The sequence below is a fragment of the Daktulosphaira vitifoliae genome, unplaced genomic scaffold, assembly GCF_025091365.1.
Source record: "Daktulosphaira vitifoliae isolate Bord-2020 unplaced genomic scaffold, ASM2509136v1 Scaffold_5, whole genome shotgun sequence".
Taxonomy (NCBI): domain Eukaryota; kingdom Metazoa; phylum Arthropoda; class Insecta; order Hemiptera; family Phylloxeridae; genus Daktulosphaira; species Daktulosphaira vitifoliae.
Window position 1 is genome coordinate 4216382 of NW_026099576.1, and position 21838 is coordinate 4238219.

The following is a 21838-nucleotide window of genomic DNA, read 5'->3' on the forward strand; positions in this document are numbered from 1 at the left end:
TAGCCAGCTATCCCCCGTTGGTCCCTTAGAATACTGTCGACGGGCATTTAGGTTAAACCCCTAAATAGCGACGTAACACAACAAATGAATGTTATGTGCTTATAAGAAAATTTTAAATGTTATCTAATAATTGAAAAATCATAGGTAGTTTCGATCTATCATGAATTTTTTTGTACATAGTAAGCTAGAAATATAACTGAAATAAATAAATAAATAAACCATATAATTGAGTTTACTAAATCATAAACACAATACTTTGTATTTAAATATTTAAAATTGTAATTTGTAAGGAATTTAAAGTGGTTACACAATTAATTAGTTTAAAAATACATGCTTACAATTTTTTTTTCATTATTAATAATATGTAATTTTGAAACTAATTTTTAATTACAATAATCAAAATTTGTTACTTATCAGAACGTACAAGAATTTTTTTTTTTCATAAAATTCTTATCATTACCTTAGACTAATGTCATGCACATGGTGTCAGTTACATTTTGGAATAATTTAGTTATTATGTATACATAGTAATTATTGAAATTTCATTAATAAAGGTTTAGGATATATAGGTTTTAAATGTCAGAATATTAACGATATATTTAGTAAGCTTATGATATGATAAACATTAATTATTGATATACACTTATTTTATAACTATATAATATTTTTTAAGAAACATGATCTTGTAGTGCATCGTTAATGGCTTTTTTTAATTTCATTAATTTATCACAAAAGGTAATACAACATATGTTCATTTTATCAAAACAATGTTCTTTATTTTTACAAAGTGGACATAATTCTTCTTTAAGATTTACTTCACAAATTTCTGGAGTCGCACTGTCTATCCATTGTTCAGCCATACTAACTGATACACAAAATGACACATAAATAAATGTTAATATATAAATGGCTCTACAAAAATATAAACAATGAAAATCCTTCAAATCGAGTTAAATTAATCATTTTTTTATTATTATTATTATTGATATTAGACCACAGTAATTTTAAGTATACTTAAAATAATACATACTGTAAATTCAGAACACATGTTTACATTTGTTAAAATAATAATAAGTTGAAGAAACACATTCGATTCTCAAATAATTAACACTACATAGCTGTAAACGTATTATGTAATATTTTTCTTTGTTAATCTATCAAGCTGCGTGACCCGTTGCCATTGTATGTAATTACATTATGCACTCTTATATTAAAAATAATCTTATATATCTTATTATTAAATATCCACACAACAAATTATGGGCGCAGAACCCAGTATCTGAAACATTTCTTTTTTTTTTTTTTATGTAATATAATTAATGGTGAATATTTGAACTTATTGGTGTTTAATAATTTAGCTTCGATGCGAAGCTGAGAAGGTATTAATTTTACTATGATGTGTTTTTTTTTTGTGTCTGTAACCACTTTTTCTCAGCTCTCACCGAACGGATTTCTTTCAACGATACGTCAAAAGATCACAAATCGTATCTAGTCGAAGACATTACCCTTAACAAATTTCCCTCGTTCCCCGTAAATGGAAAAAATCTCCAAAAAAATTACAAATATAAAAATCGCTAATTTTTTCAATTTTTTCAATTTTTTTAAATTAAAATTGCCATAACTTTTTTAAAAATAACCAAATCAATATAATTTTTTTTTATAGATACATAATGTCTTTATCTATCTTTTGGTAAAATTTCTTTGTAAATCTGAAACTTAACCTGCCCACAGGGGGGATTTAAAATGACAAGTTTTTCACAAAAAATTAACTTTTTCAACTTAACTTTTGAAAGTGTTCTGGAAAGTCTGACACTTTTATATATATCTTAAATTAATTCTAATGTTATATGCTTTATTATGAAAATAAATAAATTTGGACTTTATATTGTCTTCATGGTTAAAATAGTTACCTAATGCTATTTTTGTGTGAAAATTTTCGATTTTATATTTTACGTTTTTAACTTAATAATGCTATAACTTATTGAAAAGTGTATGGATCAATACAATTTTTTTATGAGAAATAACATTTATATCCCTCTTTCATTCGATATACTTTATCTTAATCAGGATATAAATAAAGAAATAGGAAATAATATAGCTTTTGGAATAATCCACCATTTTTTTAAAATTAAACAATATCTAAAGATTTGCATCGAAGCGTTTTTTATGATAGTGATTTTAATCACTGTCAGATATCATCTATACTTGACCCAATTCATCACTGTACTCCCTGTGTTGGGTTTGTTTTATTCTGTAAAACAAGGGTTTAATTGAGATACTTAATCTCTCCCACCCACATAGCAATTTCAATATATTAATATTGTCAAAATATTTTGAAGCAAATATTGTGACAATATCTCATAAATATAATAAAAAAATATATTCTATTGAAATATTTCCATAATATGCTCACAAAATAATTTTTTAAATATTTGTTTATGTATATTTTGAGAATATATTAAAAAGAATAAGTACAGTAAATTACNCTACAATATGCTCACAAAATAAATTTTTAAATATTAATTTATGTATATTTTGAGAATATATTGAAAAAGAATAAATACAGAATATTACACTAAAAAAAATTCTACAATGTGCTTAAAAAATATCTTTTTAAATATTTGCTTATAAATATTATGAAAATATATTAATTAGAATAAATATAAAATATTTAACTCGAAATATTTGTTGAATATATTATCAATATAATTTTTTAAATATTATAAATACATATCTTGTTGGCCAACTGAGGTAACTTAAGAGACATAAACCATCCTCTTTTCTCCCTTTAGTTACATCTTTGGATTCTATTGGTACCTAGTTTTACACAGTGACCCACCACTCACTGACAACTTAAATAACTTTTGATCCAGTTAATATTTTTAGTTGGTTTTTTTTTTTTAATAATAGTTATACGTTATGTCTATAGCTATATATCAATAATTAATTTTTTTACATTTTATTAAAAATATTAATTATTTTTAAATTTTAAATAAAATGTAAAAAAAAAACTAAGATAGCTATTTTGTAGAATAGAATTTAAGAAAAATTTTAGTAAAATTGGTGGATTATTCATGATCTGCTATTTTCTTATTAATATCCTGAATGAAAAAGGGATTATTAAAAAATATTATTTTTCATGAAAAAATTGTATTAATCCATACATTTTTTTAAAAAGTTATAGTATTTTAAAATAAAAAAAACCCAGCACAGGGAGGTCACGGAACAGTGGTGACGTGGGATAGTTGGATCAAGTATAATGATATCTGACAGTGATTAAAATTACTATAAAAAAAAAACACTTCGATGCAAATCTTTAGATAGTGTTTAATTTTAAAAAATGGGTGTGTTATTCCAAAAGCTACATGATCTACTAGTTCCTTAAATATATCCTGATTAAGATAAAGTATATCAAAAGAAAAAGGGAATATTAAAAAATATTATTTCTCCAAAAAAAATTATGTTGATCAATACACTTTTCAATAAGTTATAGCATTATAATGTTAAAAATGTAAAAAATAAAATTGAGAATTTTCACACAATAATAGCATTTGGTAGGCATTTTCACCGTGAAGACAAAATAAAATCCGAAATTTTTTTTTTACATAATAAAGTAGATTACATTAGCTTTAATTTAATAAATATATATATAAGTGTCAGACTTTCCGGAACACTTTCAAAATTTAAGTTGAAAAAGTCAATTTTTTGTGAAAAAGTTGTCATTTTGAATCCCCCCCTGTAGGCAGGTAAAAAGTCAGATTTATAAAAAAAATATACCAAATGATAGGTAAAGACATCATGCATCTATAAAAAAAAAAATTATATTGATCCATACATCTTTCGAGAAGTTATAGCATTATAAAGTTAAAAATATAAAAAAGAATTTTTTTACAAAAATCGTATTTTTTTTATTAAGTTTAATGTCTGTTTTCACCATGAAGATAAAATAAAGTCCGAAATTTTTTTTTACCATTATAAAGTATATTACATTAGCTTTAATTTAAGATATATATAAAAGTGTCAGACTTTCCGGAACACTTTCAAAATTTAAGTTGAAAAAGTCAATTTTTTGTGAAAAAGTTGTCATTTTGAATCCCCCCCTGTAGGCAGGTAAAAAGTCAGATTTATAAAAAAAATATACCAAAGGATAGGTAAAGACATCATGCATCTATAAAAAAAAAATTATATTGATATGATCATTTTTGAAACAGTTATGGCAATTTTTAGTAAAAAAAGTTGAAAAAATTTCAGAAATTAGCGATTTTTAAATTTGTAATTTTTTTGGAGGTTTCCCCCATTTACGGGGAACGAGGGAAATTTCTTCGACTAGATACAAATTGTGATCTTTTGACGTATCGTTGAATGAAATCCGTTCGGTTAGAGCTGAGAAAAAGTGGTAACAGACACAAAAAGAAAATTAACCACTGTTTTGGTCGTTAGTTACCATAATCGAATTTTTGTTCGTTAACTAGCCATTAACGAATTGTACATAGTTCTATGGTGTTATGTGGTCATATTTAAATGTGATGTTAATAGTAAACGCCTGGAAAAAAAAACACGTCATAGTAAAATCAATACCTTTTCAGCTTTGCATCGAAGCAAAAATGTAAAATATAATATTAAGAATTTTTTCACAAAAATAGCATATTTTTGCATACGGTAGTCATTTTCACCATGAAGACAAGTCCAAAGATCAAATTTTTTTTTTTTTAAAGTATATTACTTTAGCTTTAATTTAAGGTATTTTATAAGTGTCAGTCTTTCCGGAACATTTTCAAAAGTTAAGTTCAAAAAGTTAATTTTTTGTAATAAAGTTATCATTTTGAAACTTTTCCTGTGAGCTGTTAAAGGGTCAAATGTTCACAAAAATATATATAAAATGATAGGTATATATCTAAGGTGTCTATAAAAAAAAAAATATATTGATTCAGTTATTTTTAAAAAAGTTATGCCAATTTTAAGTAAAAAAAATTGAAGAAATGTCGAAAATTAGCGATTTTTAAATTTGTAATTTTTTTGGGGATTTCCCCTGTTTACAGGAAACGAGGGAATTTTTTCAATTTTTGAGGGTTATGTCTTCGACTAGATACGATTTGTGATCTTTTGACATATTGTTCATCAAAATCGGTCCAGCGAAAACTGAGATTGAGCATGCACAGACACAAAAAAAAAAATAATAATAAAAAATAAATAAAAAAAATAATACATCATAGTAAAATTAATACCTTCTCAGCTTCGCACCGAAGCTAAAAAACACATTCCAATCTCAAGTATGCCAGTTCACAAAATGTAGCTTTAAGCATAATTTAGGGTTAGGTGAGGTAAGATGGCGAGGTTAGACTTCTACCATTTTTTCTGATTTCTTTGAATGGATTTAAAATTTGAAATTTACCTGAATATTACTTCAATATTTAGCGTAATACAACAAAGTTTTTCAATCGTTTTTTTCATTTTTAAAAGGTAAAACATGAGTTTTCCTGAAAATTGTCTTTTTTCCCAACTATGGGACAATATGATGAAAACGATTGTAAAACTTTGTAACCAAAACTAATGTAAAAGAAATGGGTCTTTATGAATTAATATTGTAAGGTAAAGAGTGACATCTTTAACACCTTGTCCTTAACTTCCCATAATGCACCCATGTGACCGGTTCGTCTTGTCAACCGTCGTCCCTTTTACAACGAATATCTGTCATTTTTTTTTTATTTTTACGAATCGTCTTTACACTCTTATGTACTATCTTCTCTTACGTTTTAACTCGATAATTGAGTTATACAATTTTTGATTACTTTTACTATCAATACCTCAGTCAAGTCTTACCACAATTCATTTGGTTTGTTTGTATACCCATATTTGTGTGCTTTTGTCATTGATTCGGTAGTTTATGAAAATGGCTATCAATTTATGTACTATAGTTACAAACATTTACAAATATTCGTCACTATATTACATTCACTATTTTATCTTCTGTTAGTGTTTTTATTTTCACTTAAAATCAAATAACTCAGGTCAGTTTCTTTCTATTCATTGTATTCAGATCATCAACATACAGATATAGGCCAGTCAACGAAGGAGTAATTTTGGCGAATGGCGGAAAAAATTCCCAACCAAAATTTTTTTTTTAAAAAGTTGAATTAAGATATTGATAATGACATACTAAAAGTCCTCATCGATTGGACTTGAGCTTTTTTTTTTTTACAGCTTCACAAAAGTTCAAAAATATGAGCTTTTTTAATTTTCTCAAAAAATATTTAACTTACAAAAAAAAGTTTCGTACAAAAGTTGTTTAAAAAACAATTTAAAAAAAGTGTATCTTAAATTTTTTCATTTAAACAAATATTTTTCGAGTTACATTACATTTAATATGAGTACTAAAATTTATTTTCCAATTTTTTTCATTATACGGTTACATTTTATCATGTTATATTTACATTAGACACAATGTTATAAATGCATATGTGTGTATGTGTGAGTTTATTTATTTATAGTATCATTAAAGTGTAGTGTATATTAAGATACAACCGATAGTGTAGGTAATTGATTTGACGCTATATTGTTTAAACCCAACTAAACGCTAAATTGTACATTCCCAAACAACAATTATATTATGTCAATTGCCACCGGAATTTCTGCTAATAATATAGATAATTGTCATAAAACGGCCTTTAGTCTGGTGCTGGAGGTGCTAAAAATTGTGGTTGCCGAAACACAGGGCTTAATTTTTCTATTATATGTGAACATTGCAAAGGTCAATGGTGTACAAATTCAATAGAAATAAAGATTGAAGATTAAGAAAATTGTACTTTTGTTGAAGATATATTCTCTCAAAATTTAGAATGGGAAAATGAATAAGAAAATGGAAAAAAATTTTGTTTGATACATTTGTCAAATAACTTTATAGTGGAGAAATCCTCCATTGATTACATACTTTGCACTAGTAATGCATATAACTTGTATTTAGGCTATAAATAAGGAAATAGGAGATCATGTAGCTTTTGTAATAATCCATTAATATTTTAAAATTAAACACTATCTACAGATTTGCATCTAGACGTTGTTTTTGATAATGATTTTAATCACTGTAACATATCATCTATACTGCACCCAATTATACACAATGTGCCGGGACACTGCCGGTTTTTTTTTTTAATAGCGATTAGTTGAAATAGTAGCAATGGGTTTTGAAGTTATTGAGGATACAGTTATAACTTTTTTTGACCTATTTATATCATGAAAGTTATTATCTGCCATTGAGTTTACTAGAACAAGACCAATTTTAAACACTATGACAATTAATTTTATCATTACCAGAAATTTTGGCTGGGTTGACAAAAGAGAACATGAGGTAGGTGAAATGAGGAGATCAGTGACAATAGGCGGGACTGTGAATGGGGAGGTAGAAATTTTTAAGTATTTAGGATCAGTAGTGCAAAAGAGCGGTGGTATTCACGAGAATGTAAGACACAGGATTAAGTGCGGATGGTTGAAGTAGAGAGAAGCGTCTGATGTCTTATGCGATAAAAGAATTCCAATGAGGCTAAAAGGTAAATTCTACAACAATGTAGTGAGACCAGCAATGGTGTATGGTTCAGAGTGTTGGGTGATTAATAAGAAAATAGAGCAGAGAATGAGTGTAGCAGAGATGAAAATGCATAGTTGGATGAGTGGAGTGACTATAAAAGATAGAATAAGGAACGAGCATGTAAGAGGTAGTATAAGTGTAGCGTTAATCGTGGATAAGATGAGAGAAAATAGACTTGGATGTTTTAGTCATGTTATGATGAGAGAAGAATCGGAAGCTGTAAGAACAGTTATAGAAATGAATGTTGAAGAAAGAAGAGGTAGAGGAAGACCAAAAAAGTGATTGAGGGATGTTATTGAATGCGATATGAGGACAACTTTTTTTTGTAAGTTAAATATTTTTTGAGAAAATGAAAAAAGCTCACATTTTTGATCTTTTGCGAGGCTGTAAAAAAAAAATCTCAAGTCCAATCGATGAGGACTATAAGTATGTCATTATACATATCTTAATTCAACTTTAAAAAAAAAAAAAAATTTGGTTGGGAATTTTTTCCGCTATTTTTCCTTTGTTGACTAGCCTAATAAAAATGTTAAACATATATTTATTTTAAAATTGTTATTTTGTTTAGTAATTGATAATTATTTTTTGCTACTTTTAGGATGTAAGCTACCCCCGGCTCCTCTACATTTTAAGATTTGATTTTCAGAACAACTTTAATATATTTTCATATATTTATATTAATTAAAATAAGTGTATATCGTTCATCGCTCAAATTTAATATTATTCGCAATGTTTATCACAAAATAAAATAATTATCTTAAATTGATATCATAGCATAATCACTGATGTAATTAATACAATGTATGTACTTGTTCAGTTTAAGATTAATATCTGTATCATAAATGTAAACACTGTAAATTAATCTACAAAGACAATGTATTAAGTAACAGTATCCCCAAGAAAAATCAAATGTACCATAACCAATGTAATATATTATCCCTGCTTATAATTTTCGTTTCAATAAAGATGAAAGCCCTGGTGGTCAATTCTTACATTTTGGTGACATATATAGATCATAGATTTCTTATAAAAAGCCGTAAAAAGCTATACAATTCACTCACTTAGCTCAACTCACTCATTCCATTTTTAAGTCAAGAATCAAATACAGCAATTGACCACAGGTCTTTCAAATATTCAGAAAGAAAAACTAGTCAGTCTTGTTCATTTCAATTCCACAAAAAACATTATAAAGTAAGTGATACATTGTAATTCCAATAATTTGAAATTATTTAATCCGAGAAGAAAATGACAAAACAATAATAATTAATTTATCTTTAGACATATTAAATTTATTAACTGGTTTGTCAGGAGAATTATTAAATGCGTTCGAAGTGCTTGACCAAAGATCGTACCTACGCATTTTCTTATTACGTTTCATAGTTGCTGACATAAGCTCGTGCTCTTTGAAACGTGAGACTATTCAAATGATTTACCAAAGTTTATAAATTTGATACATACATTAAATTTCAATATTCATCATAATCCTTTTATCTGATTGTATTGTCATTCTCTAAACCCTCGTACTCCACGACCCCAATAATATTAAACAAACTAAATTATAGTAACCGAAAGTAAAATGATTAAATTTATTCAAGTTCTCAAAAATTCAAATTGATTAATCAACACACCCAATTTTATTTATCTTATTATATCATAACTAAAACCTTACTTTTGGCTCACTATATCTTTTTCCATTTCTTCAAATACAAACAACCCATTACATTAGTAGCAGAAAATCCTCCTTTTGATATTAAAAAGTTCCACGTTTCCAGTCTAAAGTAATTTTTTTGGAATTTTTAAAAGAAAAATTAAAAAAATATTTTTTACACACCTAAACACATCTAAAATTAACGTGCGTGCACGTATGTTAGAACTAGTGTGTAACAAAATATACTATAAGAGGCTTTAATGCTAACTAGTTATTAATTTAAAAAAAAAACTGAATTCTTCATCTTATCCCGTCTTTCCTTATTTAAGATATTTGTTAATCCTTCAAGCTACGTGACCCATTGCCGTTGTATGTTTTTTAGCTTCAATGCGAAGCTGAAATGGTATTGATTTTACTATAAAGTGTTTTTTTAACACGCTTATATTAGTTTCACTTGTATGTGTGTTGTGTGATGTGTGTTTGTAACGTTCCATGCGGCACGTGTTATTATTCTCGCGTATCCCGATTAGTGATGAGCAGAATTACTCTTGTTCTTGCGGTCTTGGCTTGGTCTTGCATTTCTACGAAACCAAGAACAAGACCAAGACTGTAATAATATCAGCAAGACCAACATCAAGACTGTACTCAATTGACAAGAACAAGACCAAGACTTTTTTAGCAAGACCAAGAACAAGAACAAGACTAGACTTGCAAGAACAAGACCAAGACCAAGACTCAAAATGCAAGAATCTTGCAACAACAAGAATAAAACTGCAAGAGTATTGCACTCTTGCAAAAAAAAAAAAAAATTGTTGTTGGTTAAAATCGTTAAGATTATTAATGACAGATTCGACAATATTAAATTTTACTTTGATTTTTATTCATTACGCGTATTGTTCAAATTAAATATTACCTATGAGCTGATGTTACCGATTAACTTAAAATTTTACAATCATGTAACTCATTTAATTGTCATTCAATTGTAATTAATTAATTTTAAATAATTAAAGAAGATTAAAAATAAATATTCCGTGCTTCAAACATTATGATAAAATTAGATAAAATTTTTGTTTACTTCTAAAGCGGAGACTGAAACTGGTTTTATAAAAACTGGTTATAACAGTTTTTTTCGGTTTTGTTAATCAAAACCAATAATTTTTAAAAACTGTGTCTATGAACAGAAAGCGATTATTATTTAAAACCGGTTTTAAAAATCGATACATAAAACCGGCGACTGGTAAACTCATAAAATAAATATATTCATGTTCATTATTCAATGAAAAAAATTAATTAAANGCTTTAAAAGCGTGTTTTTTAGTTTTTTTAAACTATATTTATTGGTTTTTGTACCCGTACACTCATGCGTGACATCAATTATATATATATATATATATATAAACAAATTTTTATTTTGACTGACCAATACCACCCGCATGTAATGCGCCTTACGTATATATATTTATATATTCCTACCGCCGCTGCTGCCGTTTATACCTTAGGTATAACGTTCCCCCCGCCTACAAAACACAGCTATACCTCGTGCATGATACGTTTACGTACTTAAGTCGCTTTACATGATTATACAGGGTGTTCAGTAAGTCAGGAAACGGGTTTCTATTGTTCTCATTGTTTGTAACAATGACTTACTGAACACCCTGTATATATATTCTAATTACTATTAAAATGTATACAATAACACGCTTTATTCTCATTAAGAGATATAAAGTGTATTCATTCCGATTACGGAGGATGATTCCTGTACCGTCATTTTTCGTCACTACCTCCACGTTCCGGGAGTGGGTTATTTGCGCACCTCCTACTTTACTTAGATGTGATAGTCGTTTCTCAGACTCTCTCTCCGGAATCAAACCCTGATTTCCCGTTACCCGTTACAACCATGATATTGATAGCAACTACTATCATAACATGAAACTAAAAAGTAAAAAATAAATATAGTTTAAAAAAACTAAAAAACACGCTTTTAAAGCACATCGAACTGATACGATCACATTTGCATGTGCCCATATCTCTGTCTCCCATAACATCATTGTACCGTTTAATAGACATATATATACAGGGTGATTTTTTTATTATAACCCACTCAATTACTTACAGAATAATAATAATTAAAAAATTTTTTTTTATTATTATCTTTAGTTACACATTATTCTTGAATTATTAACTATGTAATACTTTTTAAGTTCATCCCTTATGCCTGGTAAGGGTGTCAACTTTGTTTTTTTAAATGGTAACACATATTTTTAATTTAATAAAATGTTTGAGTTTTTAATTTAATAGTAAATGGCATTTGAATTTTTAATATAACTTAATTCGTTTATTAGATATAATCATTTAAAGTTTCAAATTTTTGAATTAATATACAGGTATAATACACAAGGGATTACAAATACAGGTAGCTAATTGGTTTTTTATAACATCGATATTAGCAGGTACACAGCATTGTTATTATCAATTGTAGTAAGGCACATTGTTATGAGTTTATAAATACACTAACTGACAATACAGAAAGTATATCTATTGATAATCATAATTGATAATAAACAATCCGTGACTGAGACAGCAATGTCATAAAAATCCAATTAGCTACCTGTATTTACAATCCCATGTGTATTATACATGTATATTAACTCAAAATTTTGAAACTTTAAATGTTTATATCTAATAAGCTAATAAAGTTATATTAAAAATTCAAATGCCATTTACTATTAAATTAAAAACTGAAACATTTTATTAAATTAAAAATATGTGTTACCATTTAAAAAAACAAAGTTGACCCCCTCCAAGGCATAAGGGATGAACTTAAAAAGTATTACACAGTTAAAAATTCAAAAATAATGTGTAACTAAAGTTAATAAAAAAAAAAAATGTTTAAATTATTATTATTATGCAAGTAATTGAGTGGGTTATGATAAAAAAATCAACCTGTAAATATAATTAACACAGTGACATACAGCAATACTAACAGGAGGGCGGACTGCACACATAAACACTTTTTGTAATTCACGGCCAATGTGCCTTAATAAGATATCCCTATCGACAGTTGACATTTTACCATCTTCGCGATATCTACTTTTGCCTGATAATTAACTTAACTTCGCTACTCCGTATATTATAGTGTGTGTCTGTGTCGCCGTCAGCTCCCTGTTGGATTAATCATCTCTTGGTGTCCAGCAGGTTGTATTATCCATTTAATATTTCAATTGTTTAATAAATATTTATTTATATCGTTGTTAACCTAAAGTGTTATATATGTATATTGTAGTGTGACCCTTGGTAGTTCCTCTAAGGGAATATAAATTAAATAGGAAACTTCAGTACCTAAGGTTGATATAGCCTAGCCAGCTATCCCCCGTTGGTCACTTAGAATACTGTCGACGGGCATTTAGGTTAAACCCCTAAATAGCGACGTAACAGAACTAAAAAGTTAAAAATAATTTTTAAAATTAACTTAAAACAATAATGAACGAAAAATACTAGTATTATTGTGAAAAAAAGCGTCAGGCGTTCAATATACAAAAAATATGGCACAAAGCACCCACGTTTTTATCACAATAATACTAGTATTTTTTGTTCATTATTGTTTTAAATTAATTTTAAAAAATCATTTTTAACTTTATAGTTCGATGTGCTTTAAAAGCGTCTTTTTTAGTTTTTTTTAACTATATTTATTTTATGTCTGTTCCCACACATTCTCAGCTCTCACTAAATCGATTTTGATGAACAATACGTCAAAAATGTTATGAGCAAATGGCAGCCATATTTAAAAAAACATTCTATTTTTGACTCTGATGAAAATTTCTTGTGGACCATTTATTTATAATTAACAACATATTATTTTTTGAAAATTTTTTGTAAAAAGCCCTTCAATTAATTTATATAAAGGTTTGCTATAAAATTAACTACTTGTAATGTTGCAGAATTTATACAAGTTTTTTTTATATATTTAAATCTTATAAATTAGAGTAGAGGTGTGTGCAATAGGTGTAGAGTATTTTCATAATTTTGTATATGATAACCTCCACTTGTCAACCGGTCCGTTATCTGTCATCATCAGCTGACCGTACACTGTGCACCTATACCAATATTGTAATGTCCCCTCAATGAACGTGTTCAAAGTTGGCACCACCACCACCCAGCGTCACGATCACCGGCCACTACACAACTGCCGCTACAACACTTTTTTTTTTCCACCTATACTGCCGAGGCGACAAGTTGTCCGCTGTGTTTCTGAAAAAAACCACGTTTTTGCATTTTTTTTGTCCTCCGTTTTTTTTTATAAAATAAACGTCGAGTCGACCTGCTGTCTACTGTGGTGTCAACCAGGTTGTATTTTTTTTGTCCTCCGTTTTTTTTTTATAAAATAAACGTCGAGACGACCTGCTGTCTACTTTGGAGTCAACCAGGCTGTAATTTTTTTTGTCCTCCGTTTTTTTTTTATAAAAATAAATGTCGAGAAGATGATGATGGGGATGTGAGGCGTAGCTATGGCCGGTGGTGGGCCGTCACCCTTCAATCAACAAACAAGTACAACATCAAGAAACCCCTTTTACCCCCTTTTAATTTGTGTATCAAGCACCTCCTTTTCTTTTTTCTTTCTTCTTTCCTATGACTATCTATATCTTAAATAGTAATTATACAATTTTTTTAATTAAATAATTAAAAAAAAAAATGATGTTATATTATACATGGCCTCTTTTTTTTCTCTATACTTTTCCCTCATTTCATTAATATTGGTTTTTTTTTTTGTTTTTATCAAAACCTAGTAGCTCCGTCAGCAAGTAATATCTTGTTTGGCGCGGCTACTAGGTCACTGTCCAGTGTTCCCCCTGGGCAGTGGGTAATTAGTAGGCCCTCTGTTTGGCTGAAACCTTACATACTTTATACATTTTTATAATTTCTCCGTAAAAATTACTTCACAAAATTATTAAATATCAATTTCATAATATATTTAATTTCTATAATAGATATTTATTCATATATTATATTTATAAATCATAGAACTACTAATTAAGAATAATGAAGGAAATAGGAGTTAATTTTGCTTTTGAAATAATCTACCAATTTTTTAAAATGAAACACTATCTACAGATTTCCATCGAAGCGTTTCTTATGATAGTGATTTTAATCACTGTCAGATATTATCTACACTTGTCCCAATTATCTCACTTCTATACTGTGCTATCGTTTTTTACATTATATAATCTTATACGTCTATTATTAAATAACCTCTTCGATTCAAAATTAAATTTCAACATAAATTTAAAAAAAAATTCTGTAGAATAAATATAAATAAATTTTTATATTTTAAATGTATTAATTACCTATAGGTGTTTCTCCTGTATATTCCATAGAATAGGTTTTCATGCAAAGAGTGAAATCATTAGTGTAATTATCCAAGTTTGTTATTGGATCCAGACGTGTTTGCGTTAACTAAAATGTATTATTAATGTTAAAATACATACAAGTAGGGTAAAGTAGGGAATTCTAGGACCTCGCCTCACCACCTCATCCTCCGTCTTTGTGGCGGGGAGGGGTTGGCGTGGTCTAATGTAGGTGGTGGTAAGAGGTGGACATAGTATCACGAAGGAGGGGGTAAGGAGAAGGCGTAGGCTTATGTAGGTGGTTATAAGGGGAGGAGTGGTCTTATGATAGTAGGGCTAATTGAAGGTGTAGTCTGGGGTGAAGGTGGGGGTGTTATGGTCATTAAAAATGGCGGGTTTAAACTATAGTGAGCATCTGCTTTATGTCTGCGGTGGGGGAAGTAGCCATTGGAAATTGCTGTTCTCCTCCTACGGTGCCATCTACTGGAGGATAAGGTAAACCTCATGTTAACTGATAAACGTATGTTTAAACTTACGCATTACATTGAAATAGTGTAAGTCAAGTAGCGGACGCCGTTGCCACTTTAACGCTACAGGGATCTCCTTCAACATGTCCTAAAGAGGGAGGGGGTAATGAAACTTGACATAAATTAACCTAATGCAATGAGTGAGGTGGGGATGAATCCCAACTTAAACTAACAACGTTTTCTATGAAGTTTATCATTGCCCACCAGACGCTTAGGTCAGCATATATCCAGCATCAAAGATGTCGCCGTACACTAATAATCACTGTTGTATGCATTTTTATTTTTACATAGTATTATATAATTGCCTGCCAGACGCTTAGGTAAGCATATTTTAAAAATCAAAGGTATTATAACGTTCATAGGCGTCTAGATTTTATGAGAATAATTGTCGTCTGTGTTTTATCAATATCAAAGCTATCATTTTCTAAGAATTTTATCATTGCCTGCCAGACGCTGAAGTCAGCATATTTGAAACATCAAAGATGTCGCCGTACACTAATAATCACTGTTATATACATTTTATGAGAACAATGACAACGTCTGTCATTATAATTTCTAAGAATTTTATCATCGGCTACCAGAAGCTTAAGACATATTTCCAACAACAATGTATTACTATATGTAATCATGAGCAGTGAAGAAAGCTTTTGCATTTAAGGTGCGGTACATCAAACACATGGACTCAACGCGTACTATAGACATGTTCAAGGATTAACGCGTACCTACCATGGAAAATTAATTTTTAATTATTCCGCTTAACAATTATTACATACAATATATAGACATGCAACAAGTTAGTTTACGTCGGGGTTCATCCGCACCCTTCCCAATAGGTTAGTTTAAGTTAAGTTTCATTACCCCTTCGCTCATTAGGACTTGTTGAAGGATGAGAAGATCCCCTCTCCGATTTAAGTCAGTTTTCGTTGGGTTTCACCCATTGTAATTTTACTCATTGTGCGCACCTCATACCAAATTGTCTTGATTCGGTTTACCCACCCAAGTGTTATTAAAAACAATTGTATGTAGGATGTTCTCGACGGTGAATTACTTAATTGTAACCAACAATATCATCATAGAGTTTGTTAACAAGTTGTTCATGGAATAGTCAAGGACAAGTGTGGTGCGACGGCCGCTACTTGACGTACACTATTTCAATGTAATGTATACATTTAATGTTAAACGAAGTGACGACTCGTGGGTGCTGGTGGTGGTGGTGCGACTTTAAATGTAATACCTCTAGTTTTAGGTATAAAAAATTGTCAAATTAAATATAATAAAATAAAACTCAATACACATATTATTATTTTAAAGCCGCAGTAAAAAATAATAATAATAATAGCGATTATACTATTATAGCAACCGATAACAACAAGCATACACATAGTTAATATTAAAAATATATTACCAATTATAGTCATATACTAATGTTAACGAGATGCTTTTCTAAGCATCTGGTAGGCAATGATAAAATACTATGTAAAAATAAAAATGCTGACGCCTATAAACGTTATAAAATGGCGGTACCTTTGATGTTGGAAATATGCTTACCTAAGCGTCTGGAAGGTGAGGATAAAATTCTTAGAAAACGTTATTAGTTTACATCGGGTTTCATACCCACCTCATCCATTAGGTTAGTTCATCTCAAATTTCATTACTCCCTCTCTCTTTAGGACATGTTGATGGAGGAAGAGAATCCTATAGCGTTAATATTAAGTAAATAGGTTCTAAGAATAGTCAAGGACACGTGTGGCGGCTTCGGTCGCTACTTGACTTACATTATTTCAATGTAATGCATACGTTTATCAGTTAACGTTATCACTTAACATGAGGTTATTGTTTACCTTATACTTCAGTAGATGACACCGTAGGAGGAGAACAACCACTTCCCCCACCACTGACATGATTGACATTCAGCGGACGTGTCAGCTCCTTCTCAGCCACCGCTATAAACCGGACCGTTACACACACGCGTTTTCGTCGTAGTGTAAAGTTCAACAAATGCCTAGCGTTAAAGGCCCGACGCCTTTGTTTGAAACTGACGCAGTTTCCCTTTCACTTTTACCATTAGACATAGAAGTTACGTATATTAAAAGTATTATTATATATTTTAGCTTCGATGCGAAGCTGAGACGGTATTGGTTTTACTAAGATGTTTTTTTTTTTTGTGTCTGTTACCACTTTTTCTCAGCTCTCACCGAACCGATTTCTTTCAATGATACGTCAAAAGATCACAAATCGTATCTAGTCGAAGACATTACCCTCAAAAATTGAAAAAAATTCCCTCGTTCCTTGTAAATTTTTTTTTTATAGATGCATGATGTCATTACCTATCATTTCGTATATTTTTTTTATAAAACTTTTTACCTGCCCACAGGGGGGGATTTAAAATGACAACTGTTTTACAAAAAATTAATTTTTTCAACTTAACTTTTGAAAGTGTTCCAGAAGGTCTGACACTTTTATATATATCTTAAATTAAAGCTAATGTAATATACTTTATCATGAAAAAAAAAAATTTCGGACTTTATTTTATCTTCATGGTGATAACAGACATTAAACTTAATAAAAAAAATACGATTTTTGTAAAAAAATTCTTTTTTATATTTTTAACTTTATAATGCTATAACTTTTTGAAAGATGTATGGATCAATATAATTTTTTTTTTATAGATGCATGATGTCTTTACCTATCATTTGGTATATTTTTTTTATAAATCTGACTTTTTACCTGCCTACAGGGGGGGAATCAAAATGACAACTTTTTCACAAAAAATTGACTTTTTCAACTTAAATTTTGAAAGTGTCTGGAAAGTCTGACACTTTTATATATATTTATTAAATTAAAGCTAATGTAATCTACTTTATTATGTAAAAAAAAAATTTCGGATTTTATTTTGTCTTCACGGTGAAAATGCCTACCAAATGCTATTATTGTGTGAAAATTCTCAATTTTATTTTTTACATTTTTAACATTATAATGCTATAACTTATTGAAAAGTGTATTGATCAACATAATTTTTTTTGGAGAAATAATATTTTTTAATATTCCCTTTTTCTTTTGATATACTTTATCTTAATCAGGATATTAATAAGGAACTAGCAGATCATGTAGCTTTTGGAATAATCCACTAATTTTTAAAATAAAACACTATCTAAAGATTTGCATCGAAGCGTTTTTTTTTTATAGTGATTTTAATCACTGTCAGATATCATTATTACTTGATCCAACTATGCCACGTCACCACTGTGCCGCGACCCTCCTGTGCTGGGTTTTTTTTATATATATAATTATTTTATGTATAATTTTTATATAGAATATTAAATGTCATCATATACAATCATGTCCACACAACTTTTTTAACAAAGCCAATACAGTCGGGATCCAACACATTGTGTACCCAGCATTGACGGGATCATTATAAATTGCAATCTGACAGTGATAACAATTATTGCCATAAAACACTTTGATGCAACGGAATTTTCGCAGTTGAAAAAGAAAATTCAACAATTCTGATCTCCGCCATTTGATTATAATTTTAGAAAGAATTTTAATTTAATTTATCATAAGTCATTAGAGAGGTAAAATGTATTTTTTCGGGAATGTGAGAGAACCTAAAAGCCTCCATTCAATGTACTTATTGGATAAACACTAATCATGCAAAAACTATTCCTAAAAATATTTATAATGACATTTTAATTATATTAAATTTTTTTTTTATAGGGAGCTATTTGCAAAAACAGGGAGTGATGAACTCTCTGAACATTAATATCTGTACTTTTTGAATTATAGTATACATACTAATAATTGAAAACAAAAATTAGTAGAAAAAATAACAATACAAAAAATAATTATTTTATACAAAAATAGTTTTTTTGTTAAACATCAATAGTCGTTTTTACATTTAATATAAATCGAAGGACAATTCATTTTTTATGTTCATTTTACTAAATAAGCTTTAATTAAAAATATATATAAAAAATGCAGGATTTTCAAAATATTTTCAAATATTAAATTGGAAAAGTTCTATTTTTTACGCTCATGTTTAGAGTTTTGAACCAATTCCCAAATGCAAATCTTTAGATAGTGTTTAATTCTAAAAAATTGGTGGATAATTACAAAAGCTGCATGATCTGCTAGTTCCTTATTAATACCCTGATTAAGATAAAGAATGTCGAATGAAAAAGGGATTATTAAAAAATATTATTTCTCATAAAAAAATTGTGTTGATTCATACATTTTTCAATGAGTTGTAGCATTATAAAGTTAAAAATGTAACCAACCCAACCCAACATCAACTCCTATTTCCATAATTATATCCAGATTAGTAATTCGTTTAATTATATATTATATAATTTTTATAATTAATTATTTTCAAATTATTATCGATTTTTAATATATTAAAAGTAATCATTTTGAACCAACTTCTTTTTGTCCTTTAAAGTGAAAGTTTAAAAAAAAAAAAAATGAATTTATTACCATAACTTTTAACTCAACTTGCAAGTTTGAAATAGATATCATTAAATAGAAAAAAATGAAATTGGTAGATTATTTCAAAAACAACAATAACACTTATTCCCTTAATTTTACCCCGATTTATAATTATAATATATGAATACATAATAATTACAATAATTAAATTGAGTATTAAAGTGGTATTCAATAATATAATATTGTAATTTTTACGAAGATATTATAAAAATAAAAAGGATTTGTATATTCATATACTTTTAATGCGTATACAAATTTAAAGGAATTGATGCAATACTTTTTAATTAAAAAATTTTGTTATTTATGAATAAATACACTGAACAAAAGGAACTTTCATCAGAAAAAAAAATATACTTTTCTAAATAAACTTTTCGCAATGTTTGCAAATGTGCAATTAAACTTTTTCTATTACTTCTAAGTTTTAATATTATTACTTATTATTAAAAATTAAGTATTTACATATAAAAAAAAAATAATTAAGAACAAAAAAAATTGTATTAAATTAATACTGATTTTGATTTTTAATGTGTTAAAAGTAATCATTTTGAACCTACTTTTTATTGTCTTTTAAAGTGAAAGTTTTAATGAAAAATGCATTCTCAGCTTCGCATCGAAGATAAAATATGAATTTGTTACCATAACTTATAGTTCAACTTGCAAGTTTGAAATTGACATTATTAAATAGAAAAAAAAATAAACACATCATGGTAAAATTAATACATTCTCAGCTTCGCATCGAAGCTAAAAATGAAATTTTTAAGATTAATATGCAATCAGGAAATTTTATAATTACTATTTACACAGTGGCGGCGCTAGGCGTGGGCGAAGTGGGCCATTGCCCACGGCCTCGCACCTCAAAGGGCCTCGCGTTCCAAAGGGACTTATAATTAACCATAGAAAAATATGGGAGAAGTATCTATACAAAAATTTTTGTATCCATGAAATTATTTTATTGTAAAAAAAAAATCATAAACATAAATCTTATATTTCGTCATATTTAGTCATTACTAAAAGTACCAGATCACACTATGCGTTTTGTCGGTTGCCGATCGGCAAACGACCGCGACTATTCTATAATTAACATTAAACCGCGTTATCGGGGCCAGACTGACCGTTTCGGTGAACCGATTTTATCTAAACTCGATAACGTAATTTCATTTTGACAGTTGTTGTTAGTTCGATTGGTTGTGTTTTATCCTCGTTTCTGTATCGATCGATTACCGAAAATTATATTCAATTTAATAATATTTAACGACGCAAAAATCATACCACACGTACCTAAGATGTAAGTATAAAACTTTATTAATTGTGTTTACATTTTCCATTGTTTTTTTTTGTTTTATGATATTAGTTAAAAAATGATTTTATTATAATATGAAAATAACATAATCAGCATGGAAAACGATTTATTGTGACAGAATAGATATATAATAATAATTTTTTATAATAGGGAAGTATGGAAATAATATATTTTAGTATGTTGTATTGGAAATGTTAGTTAAAACTTTAAGAACTAGTAAATAATTGTAATTTGTAATTGAATATTATTTGTATTTAACACTTCTCATACATAATTTTATAAATATTACTTAATAATTTATTATTAAAATATAATTAACTATCCATATGTAGGTATCATGTCTGGATCTAGTAAAGACAGAGATACTGGTCGGAAATGGAATCTGGTGCTTCCAAAAGAAAGAGAAAAGCTGAAATGATGCAAGTGAACCAAGCTATGAGTACTAGTATGATGAAATTTCTAAACAAAACCAGTACATCAACAACTACAGACTTAGACGAACCTAATGCCAAAATGGATTTAAATGAAGGAAATTTATCCAATAAAAGTTCAAAATACAATATAGTGCTTTAGAGTACTTACACAATTTAAAATTACTTAAATCAAAACAATTTGAAAGTTGAAGGTCTGATACAGAAAAATAATAATCATTATTTCTACTTAAAGCTAAATACTTAGATTCGGTTACAATAAAAATAAAATTTTGATTTCCTTGTGGTATAGGCAAGGATATGGGGTGAAATAAATTAAAATCTAAATTAGACAATTGTCGTAACACAGTAAAAAGTAAATTAAAATGATATTAGGTAAATGTGTAACTGTGTGTACGAAGATGAATATGAGGAGGTGGTGCCTGCTGTCTAGGTATTTACGTGCGTGTTGTCGTACAGCAGTCACCGTGCTCGGCTGACACTCCGGGTTAGCTGTGGGTGTCGAAAGGCTGTTGTTATA

The 21838-nt window shown here is 28.5% G+C and overlaps 1 protein-coding gene and 1 long non-coding RNA gene across 3 annotated transcripts in view; both read right to left on the minus strand.

Moving 5' to 3' along the window:
• Positions 1-226: 226 nt before the first annotated feature.
• Positions 227-21838, minus strand: part of LOC126906878 (uncharacterized) — a 25518-nt gene continuing 3906 nt past the window's right edge. The window contains exons 1-3 of one of the 2 annotated variants that reach the window (XM_050687796.1): positions 16941-17112; positions 14573-14681; positions 227-865 (exon numbers count right to left, since the gene is read on the minus strand). In XM_050687796.1, coding sequence (XP_050543753.1) covers positions 669-865; positions 14573-14681; positions 16941-17009 — 375 coding nt within the window. In that variant the 5' untranslated portion in view covers positions 17010-17112 and the 3' untranslated portion in view covers positions 227-668. Of the gene's footprint in view, positions 866-14572; positions 14682-16940; positions 17113-21838 lie in introns of those variants that run through there. The other variant, XM_050687797.1, reaches the window with a different exon arrangement.
• Positions 2846-10192, minus strand: LOC126906881 (uncharacterized). Its single transcript, XR_007704380.1, has 2 exons — positions 5226-10192; positions 2846-5139 (listed from the first exon to the last, which is right to left on the minus strand). It is a non-coding gene; the product is annotated as an uncharacterized LOC126906881 (long non-coding RNA).